Here is a 14,743-nt window from a genome sequence, read left to right on the forward strand (position 1 = left end):
TTATAGAAGAAATTTATTGCTTTAAAGATAATTTTTTAGGCTATTGGTTTGAAATTGCCCCCATAAATCATCAATTTCAGTTCAAATTATAACCAGATTTAGAGATTCTTCTGATAATGAAAACCCTTTTTTCTTTATACTTGCACATGCTTTTAGATGTCACTCAGCTGAGCTGTATGGTGTGAAATCATCTTTTTTGGCATCTTCAGAAGCCATATTTTGAAGTTCTGCCAATGTCCATTTGAATATCTCTCTATTTTAATTAGCATCAGAGAAAACTGGGCTGCATTGTTTTGAGTATCACTGGTTGTCTCTCCTAGTTCCTCAGGGTTTTGGACAGACTTTAATTAGGACAATCACATTCTACTTCACTAATCCCCACGCCACCCCCATCCCCACAGGGTGAGAGCTGTTGAAAATCAGTTGTGCTCCCTGGAGAATATTCCTTAGTATCATAAGACTGGATAGATAATGATTGAGGTCAACTCAAGCTACTGGAAGCCAAGGCTGTTTGAAGCTGCAGTTCCTGCCAATCACGAATACCCCCATGGTTTCTAGATCTTCAGATCAGTGCCTGGCATTCTGTTTCTGCCAATTTTTAGGGGGAAAAAAAAGCTATTATGAAGTCATGAAAAAGCACTTTTGCTCAGTGCACATATGTATTTCAAAAGATTATTTGAAGGCGATTGTTTAGAATTCACTATACGTATGCTATGGTTAGATCACTAGGCCAACCCACAGGTCTATGATTACCCATACTATATCCTGTGGTATATGCAGTTGTGTGCTGGTAAATCCTGTCAATGTTTTTCTGAAAAAATTTACCCAGGGTTCAATCTTGGAAAGGATGGATTCTCAGTATTGATTGCACATTGGAATCTCCTGAGGAATTTTAAAAACTACTGCTGCCTGGTCCTGCTTCCAGAGACTCGGGTTTACTTTGCCTAGGGTACCGCCTGGGTACTGAGATTTTTAGAAGCTCCCCAAGTGTTCCCAAAGTGCAGTCAAGGTTGAGGATCCCAGGTACAGCGCTAGACTGTAAATCATATGAGCTGGATTGGAGTCCTAGCTTTCCATGTATTCACTGTGTGACCCTGAATATATTACTTATTTTCCGCAGGCCAGCCTTATTTTTACATGTAGAATAGAGGCAGTGATATGTGTTTATTTTTCTTTCTTCTAAATTTTAGGGTAGTCTGATGACCAAAATAAAAAAATATATACATTTAAAAAATTCTATGGATATATAGGGAATGTAGTAAATGTTAAGAATAGAGGTCTTGGAGTCATGGAGACCAGGTTCAAAGCCAGATTGACCTTGAACAGATTGCTTCTCCTCAATAATCTTGAATTTCCCTTTTGGTAAAGGTGGAGCATAAAATACTTACTAAAAAGGCTTGTTGTGAGTTTAAAAGAATGTCTGGGAGTGTATGTGATATGCATTCTCCCTGGTGGATGGGAAGTGCTCGACGAATGTTATAGTTACTGAGGACTCTCTCTCCTGGTCAATGGCATCAGCATATGTTTTCTTCTAGCTCCTCCTATTTACTGTGGAGTGAGAGCAAGGACTTAGCTCTAAGATACTGCCTAAGTGGTAGAGATCAGGGATGGGTATGAAAGACCTGTAGGAGTGAGGGCCTTGTGGACCTCAGGCCAGCAGCACGGGCATCACCTGGGAGGTGGTTAGACATGCAAAATCTCAGTCCCCATAGCAGATCTACTGAATCCGATTCTACATTTTAAAAGACCCCCATGTAATTTGTATTTATACTGATGTTTGAGAAGCATAGGGCTTAAGGCACAATGCACCTGGGACCTCTTGATAGTCTGAGAACCTAAATTAGGACTAGCCAGCTCATTCCTATCTGCTCTCTCTTCTGTAGGCATTGACTTGTTTATTCTTTCCCCATTATCATTTGCCACTTCTGAATTAGTTTTTCGTTCTCTTTTCCTTTCTTCCAATCCTGAAGTGAGCCATTTTTGAGGACAGTGGGATATTTCTGATCAAACAAGCTTGTGTTTGAATTTTACTTTGGAACTCACCAGCTATGTATCCATCTGTGTATCCTTAGACAAATTAACTTAACCTCTTTGAGTTTCTTAATTCTTTAAAGTAGATTCTTTCTTTAAAGAGCCTTACTTTTCCCAGGGGTACTCTGCAGATTGGAAGAGACAATACATGCCGGGCACTTGCCCCCTGGCTGACATGTAGTTGAGCTGATTGCATGGTAGTTCCAGTTCTCCAGAGTAACAGGCAGACAGGCATGAAGTCACATATACTAGGTAACCTGACTGTTCAGTTATCCTTTTATTTTTGTCACTTAGAATGTGTAAAAAGAGTAAGTTTGCCCTTAAGTGCTACTAGATTCTTGGGACAAAAGTACTATATATAAAAGTTGGCTTACCTTGCAGAGAGAAACCAGGTTTGGACTATGGGATAACTTCTTGCTACATCTGCTGGGAAGAGCTAGTTTGAATTCTGCCACTGAGACCAACTCTGGGTATAAGAAAGTGGGGGAGAAGTTGGTTCTATGGGATTAAGAGCCCTCTATTTCTTCCTCCCAGTCAATGCCAGCATATTCCTTCCTGGTGTTGTAATATCCCCAGGCTGGTCTAGCTCTATAGTCTATGGGAGGAAGTGATGGTGGTGGTGAGCACTTAAGAATATTTCTAAGTATGGGAAGTGTTATGAAAGAGATTATGAAATTCTGATGGTTTGCTATTATTTAAGCTATTAAATAGTAAGGTGGCATTTCACCTTTTTTAATACTCAGAGTTCAGTGTCCTAGATATATTTTGTAATACAGAAAGTGTCAGCTTATAAATCGGTCTTCCTCACTAGGTTATAAATATCTCTATGTTAGGGAGTGTGCCATTATTTTCATCTTTGTATATCTGTGGCCTTGCACAATGCCTGCATTATTGTGTTAAACATTTATTTAGTTGAACTGAAAATTGTATGCGGTAGATATTATGTCCATTCAACAGATAAAGAAATTGAGGACGAGAGATGTAAAACACCATATTTTACTCATATTACAACAGCTAGGATACAAACTGAGCTCAGAGTGATTCCAAAGTCAGTTTTCCACAATGCTACCTAGATAAACAAATACTCTTGGACCATATAAAAAACTTGCCAAGTGTACATACTGTGTGGACAGGTTTGTTTCGCTTCCTTGAACTTTGAACATCTGTGTCTTAGCCTGAGATAAACAAGAGGGTTTTCAGAGTAAAGGGAAGTTCTAGACTCATTGGTACTTTTCCTTAAGTTTGTAGAACTCACCATATTTAGCTTTGATGAAAGTTGCTTATTTTCTTAAAATAAAAACTCTTGTTTATGTCACTGGAATTCATCTCAAAACACATTGGTTTCTAGTGAGAAATGTAGTCAGAGTACTGAGCATATGTCTGTTCTTTATCCTATTCTTTCATCTAACTCCTTCCGCATATTTTTAGTCAAATCTCCTGATATTTCTGTCTTATACTCTGTGTCTGTGTAATCTGCTGATAGCTTCTGGAAAGGGCTTAATTTTTAGACTCTGAAAGGGTCCCTGAGACCTTTTCAATTATTAGGAACCAAAAAAAAAAAAAAAAAAAAAAAAAAAAGCATTCGGTAGGAAGACAAAAATTTAATGTGCTGAATTTAAAACATTCTGTATTTTTTTCTCCTTTGCATTTCATTCAGGTTGAAATAAGAAACATTGGAGAGATATATAAAATAAGGATAGGACATGATGCAACTAGTGAACAACCTGAATGGAACTTACAGAAGGTAATGTTTTATATTTTGTGCTTCATAGTTATTATGAAAAGAAATACGCAGAAATCTTAACCAGTGAGAAAGATAACATATTTTCCTAATTGTTGCTATTAATGTGAACAATTTTTAAAAATTTTTCAGTTTCAGTTGACATACAATATTATATTAATTTCAGGTGTACAACCCAGTGATTAGACATTATATAACTTACTAAGTGATCATCCCAATAAATTTAATACCCATCTGACACCATTGATAGTTATTATAATACTAGAGGCCCAATGCACGAAGATTCGTGCAAGAATGGGCCTTCCTTCCCCTGGCTGCGGGCACCGCCTTTCCTCTGGCCCAGTTCCACCTTTCCACTCCGGCCTAGAGCCGCCTTTCCGCCTTCCCATGCTGCCCAGAGGCCCTGAGTGGCTGGGGTGGTGTGGAACGCCCCCAGCCACTTGGCACTTGTGTATGCAAATTAACCCACCATCTTTGTTGGGTTAATTTGCATACTCACTCCTGATTGGCTGGTGGGCACTGCAAAGGTACAGTCAATTAGCATGTTACCCTTTTATTAGTGTAGATTACTGACTATATTCCCTATGAACTTTACATCCCCAATGACTATTCTATAACTACCAAATTGTACATCCCTGCAACCCACATCTCATCTGGCAACTACCAGAATGTTCTCTGTATCTATGAGTCTGTTTCTGTTCTGCTTTTTTGTTTTGTTTTTTAGATTCCATTGTTGATAGATGTGTATTTGTTGCCATTTTATTATTCATATTTTTAATCTTTTTCCCCCCGTATTCTTCTTAAAGAAGACCCTTTAACATTTTATGTAATACTGGTTTGCTGGTGATGAACTCCTTTAGCTTTTTCTTGTCTGGGAAGCTCTTATGTATCCTTTGATTCTAATCTAAGTGATAGCTTTACTGGGTGGAGTAATCATGTTGTAGGTCCTTGCTTTTCATCACTTTGAATATTTCTTGCCAGTACCTTCTGGCCTGCAAAGTTTCTGTTGAGAAATCTTATAGGAGCTCCCTTGAATATAATGAATTGCTTTTCTCTTGGTGCTTTCAAGATTCTCTCTTTGTCTTTAATCTTTGCCATTTTACTACTGGTGTGTCTTGGTGTGGGCCTCTTTGGGACTCTCTGCTTTTTCTGGACTTATATGTCTATTTCCTTCATCAGCTGTGCCTCTGAGTGGTTACACTATCAACTGTGGTTGGTTCACTAGTGCTGGGCTTAGGGCCACTTAGCAATAGGTACATCACACACCTTGTTTGCAGTTTGTGGACCTTTCAGAGATTTTAGGAAAGTCCTTAGTGCATTCCCTGATTGGTCACTTGTGTGGATTAGCCTTGGAAAGAGATTATGGCCAGGTGTGTGAATTGGGTAGCACAGGTTCTGAAAGAATCAACCGGGTGGAAAGAAAGTACTATTAGCCTGGTTAATGGATACTCAGACTTGGCACTCACATGTGCCTGCAGTCTGGTTTGGAGGAAGGATCAACAAAAGGACAGTGATTCTTGCTGATACTTTACTCCAGGTTGAGAGCTGCCCTCTAACACTTGCCCTGAAAACAGATAATTCAATTCCTCCTCATATGTCCCTGGCACTTTTTGAGCTGCTGTCCTTCTCTGGAGTTTAAGGCTAATGTTTGTGACTTGAGTGAGTCTGTTCTCAGTCCCTACGACAATGCCTGAACTCACAGCAGCCCTCCATCTCACCGGGATGAAATCCTTGTTGAATTTTACAGCCAGATATGGTGGGGACTTCTCTTCCTGGCACTGGCGCTCTCAGCTGGGGAGCCCAGTGTTGGGCTGGAATCCTTGCTCCACAGGGGGTTCCTCCACAGATGAGATATTCCTGCTGACTCTTAGCTAATGCACAGGGGACCAGCCCATTCGGCATCTCCACCCCTCCTACCAGTCTTGACATGGCTTCTTAATATCCTCAGTTATAGGAGTTCTGTTCAACTAGTCTTCAGGTGGTTGTGAAGGATGGTTGTTCTATAATTTAGTTGTCATTTTGATGTGGTCCTGGGAGGAGGAGGCAGGCATAGCCTTTACCTACTCTGCCATCTTGACAGGAGGTCCTGTTGCTTTCTGTTTTATATCCCACATATAAATGAATGAAATCATACAGTTCTTGTCCTTTCCCATCTGACTTATTTCACTTAGTATCATACTCCTAAGATCTATCCATATTGTTGCAAATGGCAGTATTTCATCCTTTCTTATGACTGAGTAGTGTTCTGCTGTGTACATGTACCACATCGTTTTTTTTCTAACCATTCATCAAAAGACACTTAGGTTGTGTTCATATCTTGTCTACTGTGTACTAGTATAATGTTTCAGCAAATATAGGGGAATATATGTCTTTATGAAGACATTTTTTAAAGTTTTCATGTTGATACCCAGAGGAGGAGTTGCTAGATCAGATGGTAGCTCTATTCTTAATTTTTTGAGGAATCTCCATACTTTTTCCATAGTGGCTGTATCAATTTAAATTCCACAAGCAGTGTACAGGGGTTCCCCTTTCTCCATATCCTCTTTAACAGTTGTTATTTCTTGTCTTAATGATTATAGACATTATAACAGGTGTGAAGTGGTATCTCATTGTGGTTTTGATTTGTATTTCCCTTGTAGCTAGTGAAGTTGAGCATTTTTTCATATATCTGTCATAGGGACTATTTTTAAAATTTGAGTTTGCTGCCAGTTGGCTTTTAAGCTAATGGGTTTCAGTATTTAGGGAAGAAATAATCAATGTAGGGGACAATATACAGAGGCCATCTTTGACTCATTTATATAATAGTTCCACATCTGGAAATATGACTAATGTTTGTATGAATCCAATAATAGTTATCACTTATAATTTGTATGATTTAGAAAATGACTAGCCTATGTACTAATCCATTCTTTTGAGCTCTCCAGAGCTATGGAGAGTTCTGGGAGAAGCTATTAATATGAGATTCCAAGAAACCATTTTAACCTAGAAAAGCTAGGTCAATTATTGCTTTATGATGTTATATATAAGAGGAAATGAACTTGCCATAAGTCTGGCCTTAGCCTTTGCAAGGATATAAACTTAGAATCAACCATAGATTCTGCTTTCAATCTGGGTGAAGAAACAAAATCAAGTAGCAAATACAATAATTAGAGAGTAAAGGCTAAGCTGCATGTTCAGACCCCAATCACAGTAGATTTCTAATAAGAAAAATACATGTGTGCTCTAGAGTAGAGATTTTCAACCTTTTTCATCTCATGACACACAAACTAATTACTAAAATTCTGTGGTACACCAAAAATTTTTTTTTTTTTTTTTTTTTGCCAATCTGACAAAAAAAAAAAAAAGGTATAATTTTGATTCACTCACACAAGATGGCTATTGTATTGGCTGTTGTCATTTTTAAATTTGACAATATAAGGGAAAAGAGGTCAGTGCCCTGACTAAATAGCCACGTATTGTATGTTTTAAAAATTCTTACAGCACACGGATTGAAAATCATTGCCCTGGAGGAACTGGGAAGGCTTTGTGGACAAGGAGGATTTTAAAGAGCAGAGAGGTGTTGAGTATGGGCAGAGTAGGGAGGGATGGTGAATGGAAAGTAACTTGAAGATTGCATATTTCTATTTTCAGTGCTGCACATAGATTATCATGAAATAACTATGTATGTAAAATGATTTGTTTCCTAATGAGAGGGAAAATGTCTGTTTGCAAAGCTAAAGTTGATTCCTTGTATTTGAATGGTCGTCAAATAGCCTGACATTTATTAGACACAAATTGTGTGACCTTGTTTGGGTGGAGTCAGTTGATCAACACACTGACTTATAGGTCTATCAACATCATGTCTTCTCAGGTGTACATTCTGTGTACATGATTACCATATTCTGTCTGATATATTTTTTAAATTTTTATTTAATAATTCTTTATTGTTGAAAGTATTACATATGTCCCCTCCCTCCCTCTGTTTGATAATTAAACTTCAGTCGTTATTTCTTTTTCCAATATTTTACAATTTCACCTGAAGTTTATCCCTATGCAAAATAAAGTTCAATTCATCTATATGTATTGGCTAGTGAAACAATTAGGTGATCTTTATATCTTTTATACTAGAGGCCTGGTGCATGAAATTCATGCATGGGGGGGAGGGGTCCCTCAGCCCGGCCTGCACTATCTCATAATCTGGGACCTTTCGGGGGATGTCCAACTGCTGGTTTAGGCCCGATCTCACAGGGATCCCTACCGGATCGGGCCTAAACTGGCAGGCCGACATCCCTCTCACAATCCGGGACCACTGACTCCTAAAAGCTTGCCTGCCTGCCTGATTGCCCCTAACTGCTCGCCTGCCTGCCTGATTGCCCCTAATCACCTCTGCCTGCCTGCCTGATCACCCCTAACTGCTCCCTGGGGGGCAGGGCCAGCCAGGGTGAGGAGCCATGGTGTTCTGGTTGTTCTACTGTTTTGGTTGCTGGGCTTTTATTATATAGGATATTCCTTTTAATCAATATTTTCCTTTTCTTAAAGGACTTTTCCCTTTTTCTTACTAAGTCTAGCATGGTCCTATTCTAATTAACTCTATATTTTGAGACAGGTTAGGACCAAGATAATTTCCCTTTTATGTTTCAATGTGTCTGGGTGGGAGGAAGAGAGCAACAGTTCTCTCCTTTGTGGACTTCGGTGTTAAAATAAAGAAGAGTACAGATGCATAAAGGCATACACAATTGTACTCATTATCAAAGTACTTCATCAAGTACTGCTAGCACACCCATTATGTGGAAGAGGTTCTGCTAGGAGTTAGAGCATGCCGACATGACTAAGATATAGTTCTTTTCTTCAAAGAGTTCATTCTATAATTAACCCGACTAGAAACCAGATTGTGGATTTGTTCTCCTTGGAGTTTTAATTTTAATTGTCATATCTCAGTGAAAATGCTTCTCTTACTACATCTGTCCTTCAGAGGATTTACTGAAGGAGGTAAATTGATTTCTCCTATTCTCTCAGAAAGGTTAGGTAGCCTGACTGAGGTGTTATAACCTCAATGTGTTCATTCAGACATTGTAAATGCCACTCTATGTCTGTTGCAGGCAGCTATTTTTAGGAGGTGTATTTAACTACTTGGTTGAAGTTTCTTAAAATAACCCAGAAATTTGAGGTTTCTAAGAAACCAAGAGCGAGTTTTTATGGTAATGTATTCTTATGAAATAACTAATATTTGCTGTTCTAAATCAGCAGGGGGAGCTCAACAAATAAACTTTAGTTTCTATCGAGGCCAGTCCTAAAATGGTTTCTATTCATTTAGGAAAGTAAAACAAATGCTGAATATTTTATATGAAAAAGACACTGCCGTTCTTTAAGTATTTATTTATTTGTTTGTTTTAGAAGAAAAATGAATATATGTTTCAATGAAAAAATATTTTTGGAAACTCACAATTTTTCTACATCTACCCCAACATAAGGTTTGGCTTTGAAGTTTAATATGACTGCATTTTTTCCCCTCAGCCACACTGACTTTTTTATATTGCTCACATTTGGCAGCTCTGTCAAAGCTAAAGCAAAAGTCAGGGCTTCAGGTTGTTTTAGTCTAGAAGTATACTAGATGATGTCCCAATCTGAAAGCGAAATGGAAATGCCATTTTCAGAAAGATAATGGTCGGTTCGTAATGATCAAAGGCTTCCTTATGTAGACTAAGAAAATCTAAAAGAAAGTCTGCCATTATTAGCATGTACACCAGGAGGATTCCCCCCCACCCCATCAATCATGATGTATTGTTTATAGCCAAATAGTTTCTCGTGATGAACAACGAGAGGACTCATGGGATGTTATTATTTTAGGGAAGCCAGTGCTTCTAACAAGTATTTGTTGAAGTTATTCCTGGTGTCCCAAGTTAAAATAGGTGAAAACATGTTTTGTTTGTTTGTTTTGCTTAACATTTAGGTTTTCAGCAGGGGACATTTGTTTTTTTAAACTACTACTTCTTGATATGATATAATAACCTACTTGATATGAACTCCCAGCAGTCTTGAGATTAGCTAAACTAGGTAAGAAATTATTTATTTACCTTTGAAGTTTTAAAGCATCTTGTAAATATTTCCATTTCCTGTTCATTTTCAGTTACTTCTTCACTTCAGGGTTCTAGAAAGAACCATGGAAAAGAAAGAGCAAGTTCTGAAATGCAGTGAGGAAAATAGTTTGTTTTTGAGGATTTTCTAGTTCAATGAACAGCAGGAAGCACCTGCTTCTTATTCTCCTCAAATCCCCAGTCAAATGTTTAATCTCAAAAGACTCCAGCAGTTTATAGAAATATTCTAAAAGTTGTGTCAGCTTATTTGAACCAAAGATACATTCTTGCATTTGATAGACCTTCAGTCTGTTGTAGATACCATAATTGATGCTCCTTGTACAGTCCTTGTAACAAATAGGGTGTCATCACAAGGAATAGTGCCAGAAATAAGGAGACTTAGAGTCAAGCTTTAACTTTGTATCTTATTTGTAATAACACTTAGTGTGTTCTCTGAGAACACATTTAGACCTTATTTTATTTTCATATTTCCAACTCCAAAAAGAAAATACTAATGACTGACATTAGTACTTGCTAACCTGACCCAAGTACTAGATTCCTCCACCCCCATAAAGCTTTATTACTTTATCCTATATAATAAAAGGCTAATATGCAAATTGACCAAACAGCGGAATGACCAGTCGCTATGACATGCACTGACCACCAGGGGGCAGACGCTCAATGCAGGAGCTGCCCCCTGGTGGTCAGTGCACTCCCAAAGGGGAGCACCACTCAGCCAGAAGCTGGGCTCACAGCGCAGTGGCAGTGGCTGGAGCCTCTCCTGCCTCCGTAGCAGTTGGACATCCCCTGAAGTCTCCCGGACTGCAAGAAGGCACAGGCTGGGCTGAGGGACTCCCCCCCCCCCCCCCCACAAGTGCACGAATTTCATGCACTGGGCCTCTAGTCTAGTATAATATTTTAAACACATTAAGGGCCCCACAAATGTGTTGGGGGCTATTTGCCTTTATTATTTTTAAAAGAAGCATTGGATAAATTGAATATATAATAAGAATAGAAATGTTACATATTTTTTGTTTTGTAGAACAAAGCTTTATGGCATTTCAGAGTAGTATTTCTAAAAGTATTTTTCTCTCCTAGTACACTCTTTGTTTTTATAGCCTGTGTCCAGCAGACAACTAGCTACAAAAATTTAGTTCGCAGAAAGTGTTTGTTTGATTTGGTTTTATATTACTTCTCTTCCAAGAAAAGATAAGATTAAATTTAGAATTTAATAATATATGTGAAGAGTATTTCATAAAACAAAGTACAATATAAATGTAGGTGGTGGTAATAATGATTTTTGGTTTTTAATTGCATTTAGTCTTGGTCATAACAGGCAGGAAAGGAATATATGGAGCTTGGGCCAAGGAGAAGGGCAGTTGGCTCACTCTGCCCTCTGATCCGGCCGGTGTGTTCTCTGAGCTTCCTGGACCTGATACTTACTTCATTGGGAGTCCTGGTTGGCATGAAAGATAGGCACTAAGGACATGTAGGGAAAGGCGACAGGGCCATCTCTGAAGGGCTAAATAGGGAGGACATTAGCAGAAGAGGTAAACACATGGAGAGGAGTAGAGATAATGCAGGTCCCTGGGGTTTAGATAAATGGACATCTTTTCTCTAATGTGTTCCTGCCTGATATTGCAAATCAAAATGGGGACCACCTCAGAAAAAGCATGCAAAGATTATTCAACTAGGAATGTAGGAGACTAGATGTGTCAGGGAGCTTTATGGGGATGGGGGGCGGGGGATGCAATAAGTGAAAGAGGGGTTAAAGGATAGCTTTCCATTCCCAAAGACTTGGAAGATCTCTTTCTTTTGAAGTTAGGGGTTTTGCCTTTTGTTTATGGAGCTCTCGACTGATGTAGAGAATTCAGGGTAGGGACCTTAGGAGAGGTAGCAGGAGAAACTCCTTTAGATTGACTTAGGGGAGTAGAGGTGAAGGAGGCCTTTCTCTGTCTTCCTGAATTGTCCAGGTCATTCTACCTAGAACTCAGGGATTTAAAATAGAATTTCTCTTTCTGTTATTAAAGAACTGAGCGTTTGTCTGAAGTTTTCTTTGTGCTGTCTCTAGGAGGATATTGGAGAGTGAGGAACCACAAGCAATCCCAAATAACAGTTAAGAATTCTGATCTCTAATTTCTGTGATTAAGTTTGATACTACTACTATTACCACCACCACCGCCAAACATTTATTGAGCACTCAGGGTATAGATCATCACTTTTAATTTCTATGCCACAACAAGGTTGGTAATATTATTATCCTGACTGAGGATATTGTAATTCATTTTTGAATTGATGATAAGCAGTTCTCAATATCACATAACTGTCACATGGATTTGGCTCTTAGGTACACTACCCTTTTACGGCCAACCGGGAAAATCAGATGTTCTAAAATGAATCTCCCTTGCAATATCCCTTGGTATTGCAACTCACACTTGAGATTGCTCTGCTTTGGGAAATAATTTCCTATTTGTCTTTTTCATAATGTGTTTTCAATTTAATTTAATTTCATTCTTGCTCTAAAACATTCAATCTTCAACCTGGTGAGGCAGGTAGGTATAATACCAGTTTTGCAAATGCGGACCTGAAGATCACAGGTCATCATGTAAAACTTTCACCTAAGGACATACATCTAGTAAGTAGCAGGGCCAGGACATAAATCAAAGTCTTTTGATCCAAGTCCAAGTTTATTCCAGTTGGCCTTCATTTTAGTCCTGGGCTTATGCATTTTGGTCTTCCAGGAATTGTGACCCCCTTTATGACTTTAATAATTGACATTTTTGTAAAAACAATAACAAACACAACCAGCAATAAGATCAATAAATGTATCTTTCTTTATCTATCTACATCACTCTATTGAATTATGAGTTATCTACTAACCAACTATGTATCTTTCTATCCCAAGATTTTTCAACCTTAGCACTACTATTGACACTTGGGGCTGGATAATTCTTTGTTGTGTGTGGGGGTATGTACTGTACATTGTAGAATGTTTAGCAACTTCCCTGGTCTCTATCATTAGGTACCAGTAGCACCCTCCCCAGCTTCCCCAATTGTGACTACTAAAAATGTCTTAGACATTGCCATATGTCTCCTGGGGGTTGGGGGCAAAGATCTCATTCAGTGGAGAACCACTGCTGCAACTCTTAATTGCTTAACCAAACAAACAAATTAACTTAGATTCATTTTTTTATTTGAGGCATCATGACTGAGAAGGTAAATGGAACTCATTTAGAGTCCTAATCCCAAAGGCTCTTTAGTGGAATTAGTAGGGTTTTGTTGTTTAAGAAAGATGACTAAGACTCATCAGTGGGTACTTCTAAAGATGAAGGAATAGTGGCACCTCATAAACCAGTGGTTTCTTGCCGATTTCCATAGGGAGTTTGGTGTAGAGGAGGAACGGTTAGAGTTTCAGCTAGAATGACCTTGTAAAAACTGTGTGATTCCTGGGGAAGACTGTAAGTCCAGAATCTAGAAGACTTCCATTCACCTGCTTATAATGACCCTTGTTTATCTGAAACATCTACTGGGTTCCATCTGATATTATTTTTATTGTATCCTAACCTTTGCATTATGCAAAATCCACATAGAACTTAGAGTACATTAATAAGTATTTATTGATATGTATGCTATAATATATTCTTATGTAGTTAAAATATTTTGTGTCTATACTTCACAGATAATCTGTAAATATCTTCTTAGTGGTAGAGACAGTTTCTTTTTGTTAAACTCCCAACCATGCCCAGTGCAGTGCTGTGAAAATCCACTATAAAAATTGTCATTGCAAGGAGACAAAGCAATGACTTCATACTCAATGTTCTTTTCATGTCCCTTTGGTTGGAGCAAGTAAGGACACAGACATTAGTGATCCAATGAGGTGTACTGATTTAGTTTAATTACCTGTGTTGACAAATACCCATTTCATTTATTTAATCATTCATTCAACAAACAATTTAAGGACTGTCTTGTGAAAGCTGGTAGAAGTACCATGTTGAGTAGAACATGTTATGTCCATCACATCAGTCAAATATTAGGTGTTAAGTCATAGTCATGAATAAGTGGCTCCCATGGATCACAAAATAAGGTCACCTAACCCAGATCAGGGTCTCACAAAAGGCTTCTTAGAAGAGGTTATGTCTAAGCTAGGTAATGAAGGATGGGCAGATACAACACGGTAATGAATCAGATGAAAGCTGTTCTAGGCAGATATACAAGTGTGTATGTGAAAACTCGGAGGTGAGCAGGAATGTGGCTAGGTTGTGGAATTCTGCCGTATGCCTGCTTTGGTGACTAATCTTAACACAAAAATCTCTTTGGAGTTTCTCCTATAGGTTGCTGGTTTACCAGTTGCTATAGGTGAAATTGAGAGCTTTGAATCAGTCTATTTCAAATCTTGAAGCCTTCATTTTCTTATCTATAAAATTATAAGAATTTAAAAATTTCTAATTGGCAATGGTTAAAGGAGATAATTAAAATAAGTCACTCAGCATAAGTCATTTATCTGGCAAAAAATATTACCTAGTAAGCAGCAGCCACTGCTACTACTAATAATCGTAATGACCGCCACCGGAGTGTGCAGTGCATTTGGTAATCCCTGGACTGCGTTTTGAACTCTGAGTTCTGTGAGACATTGGAAATCACACACTTTGGTTATTGTTTCTTCTAATCTCAGGTGACCATGCAGCATGTGAAGAGCAAGAAGACCCTAGATTTTGCAGCAGATGTGTGGCTATCTCGCATCCAAGCCGATGGGGATGTTGTCTGTGAGCTTCCTGCCATCAAAGGAGGACAAGCGATGTCTCCATGTGTGTGACGATCTGCAGTAACGTATCTTTCATATACAGATTGTTTTACAGCTGCTTACATTTATTTCTGAACTATTTATAGAATTTTTTTTCTATTTCCAAGAGAGTTGTTT

General features: G+C 38.4%; 1 protein-coding gene across 1 annotated transcript in view; it reads left to right on the top strand.

Annotated features, from left to right (window-relative positions):
- The window catches only part of LOC307113846 (lipoxygenase homology domain-containing protein 1-like), a gene marked incomplete at both ends in the record, with an annotated part of 141,267 nt that overhangs the window by 60,695 nt on the left and 65,829 nt on the right, over nt 1–14,743 (top strand). The window contains 2 exon segments of the mRNA XM_079795806.1: nt 3,689–3,775; nt 14,498–14,630. Of these exon segments, the coding sequence (XP_079651932.1) occupies nt 3,689–3,775; nt 14,498–14,630 (220 nt within the window).

This window comes from Cnephaeus nilssonii (assembly GCF_951640355.1).
Source record: "Cnephaeus nilssonii genome assembly, chromosome: 18".
Taxonomy (NCBI): domain Eukaryota; kingdom Metazoa; phylum Chordata; class Mammalia; order Chiroptera; family Vespertilionidae; genus Cnephaeus; species Cnephaeus nilssonii.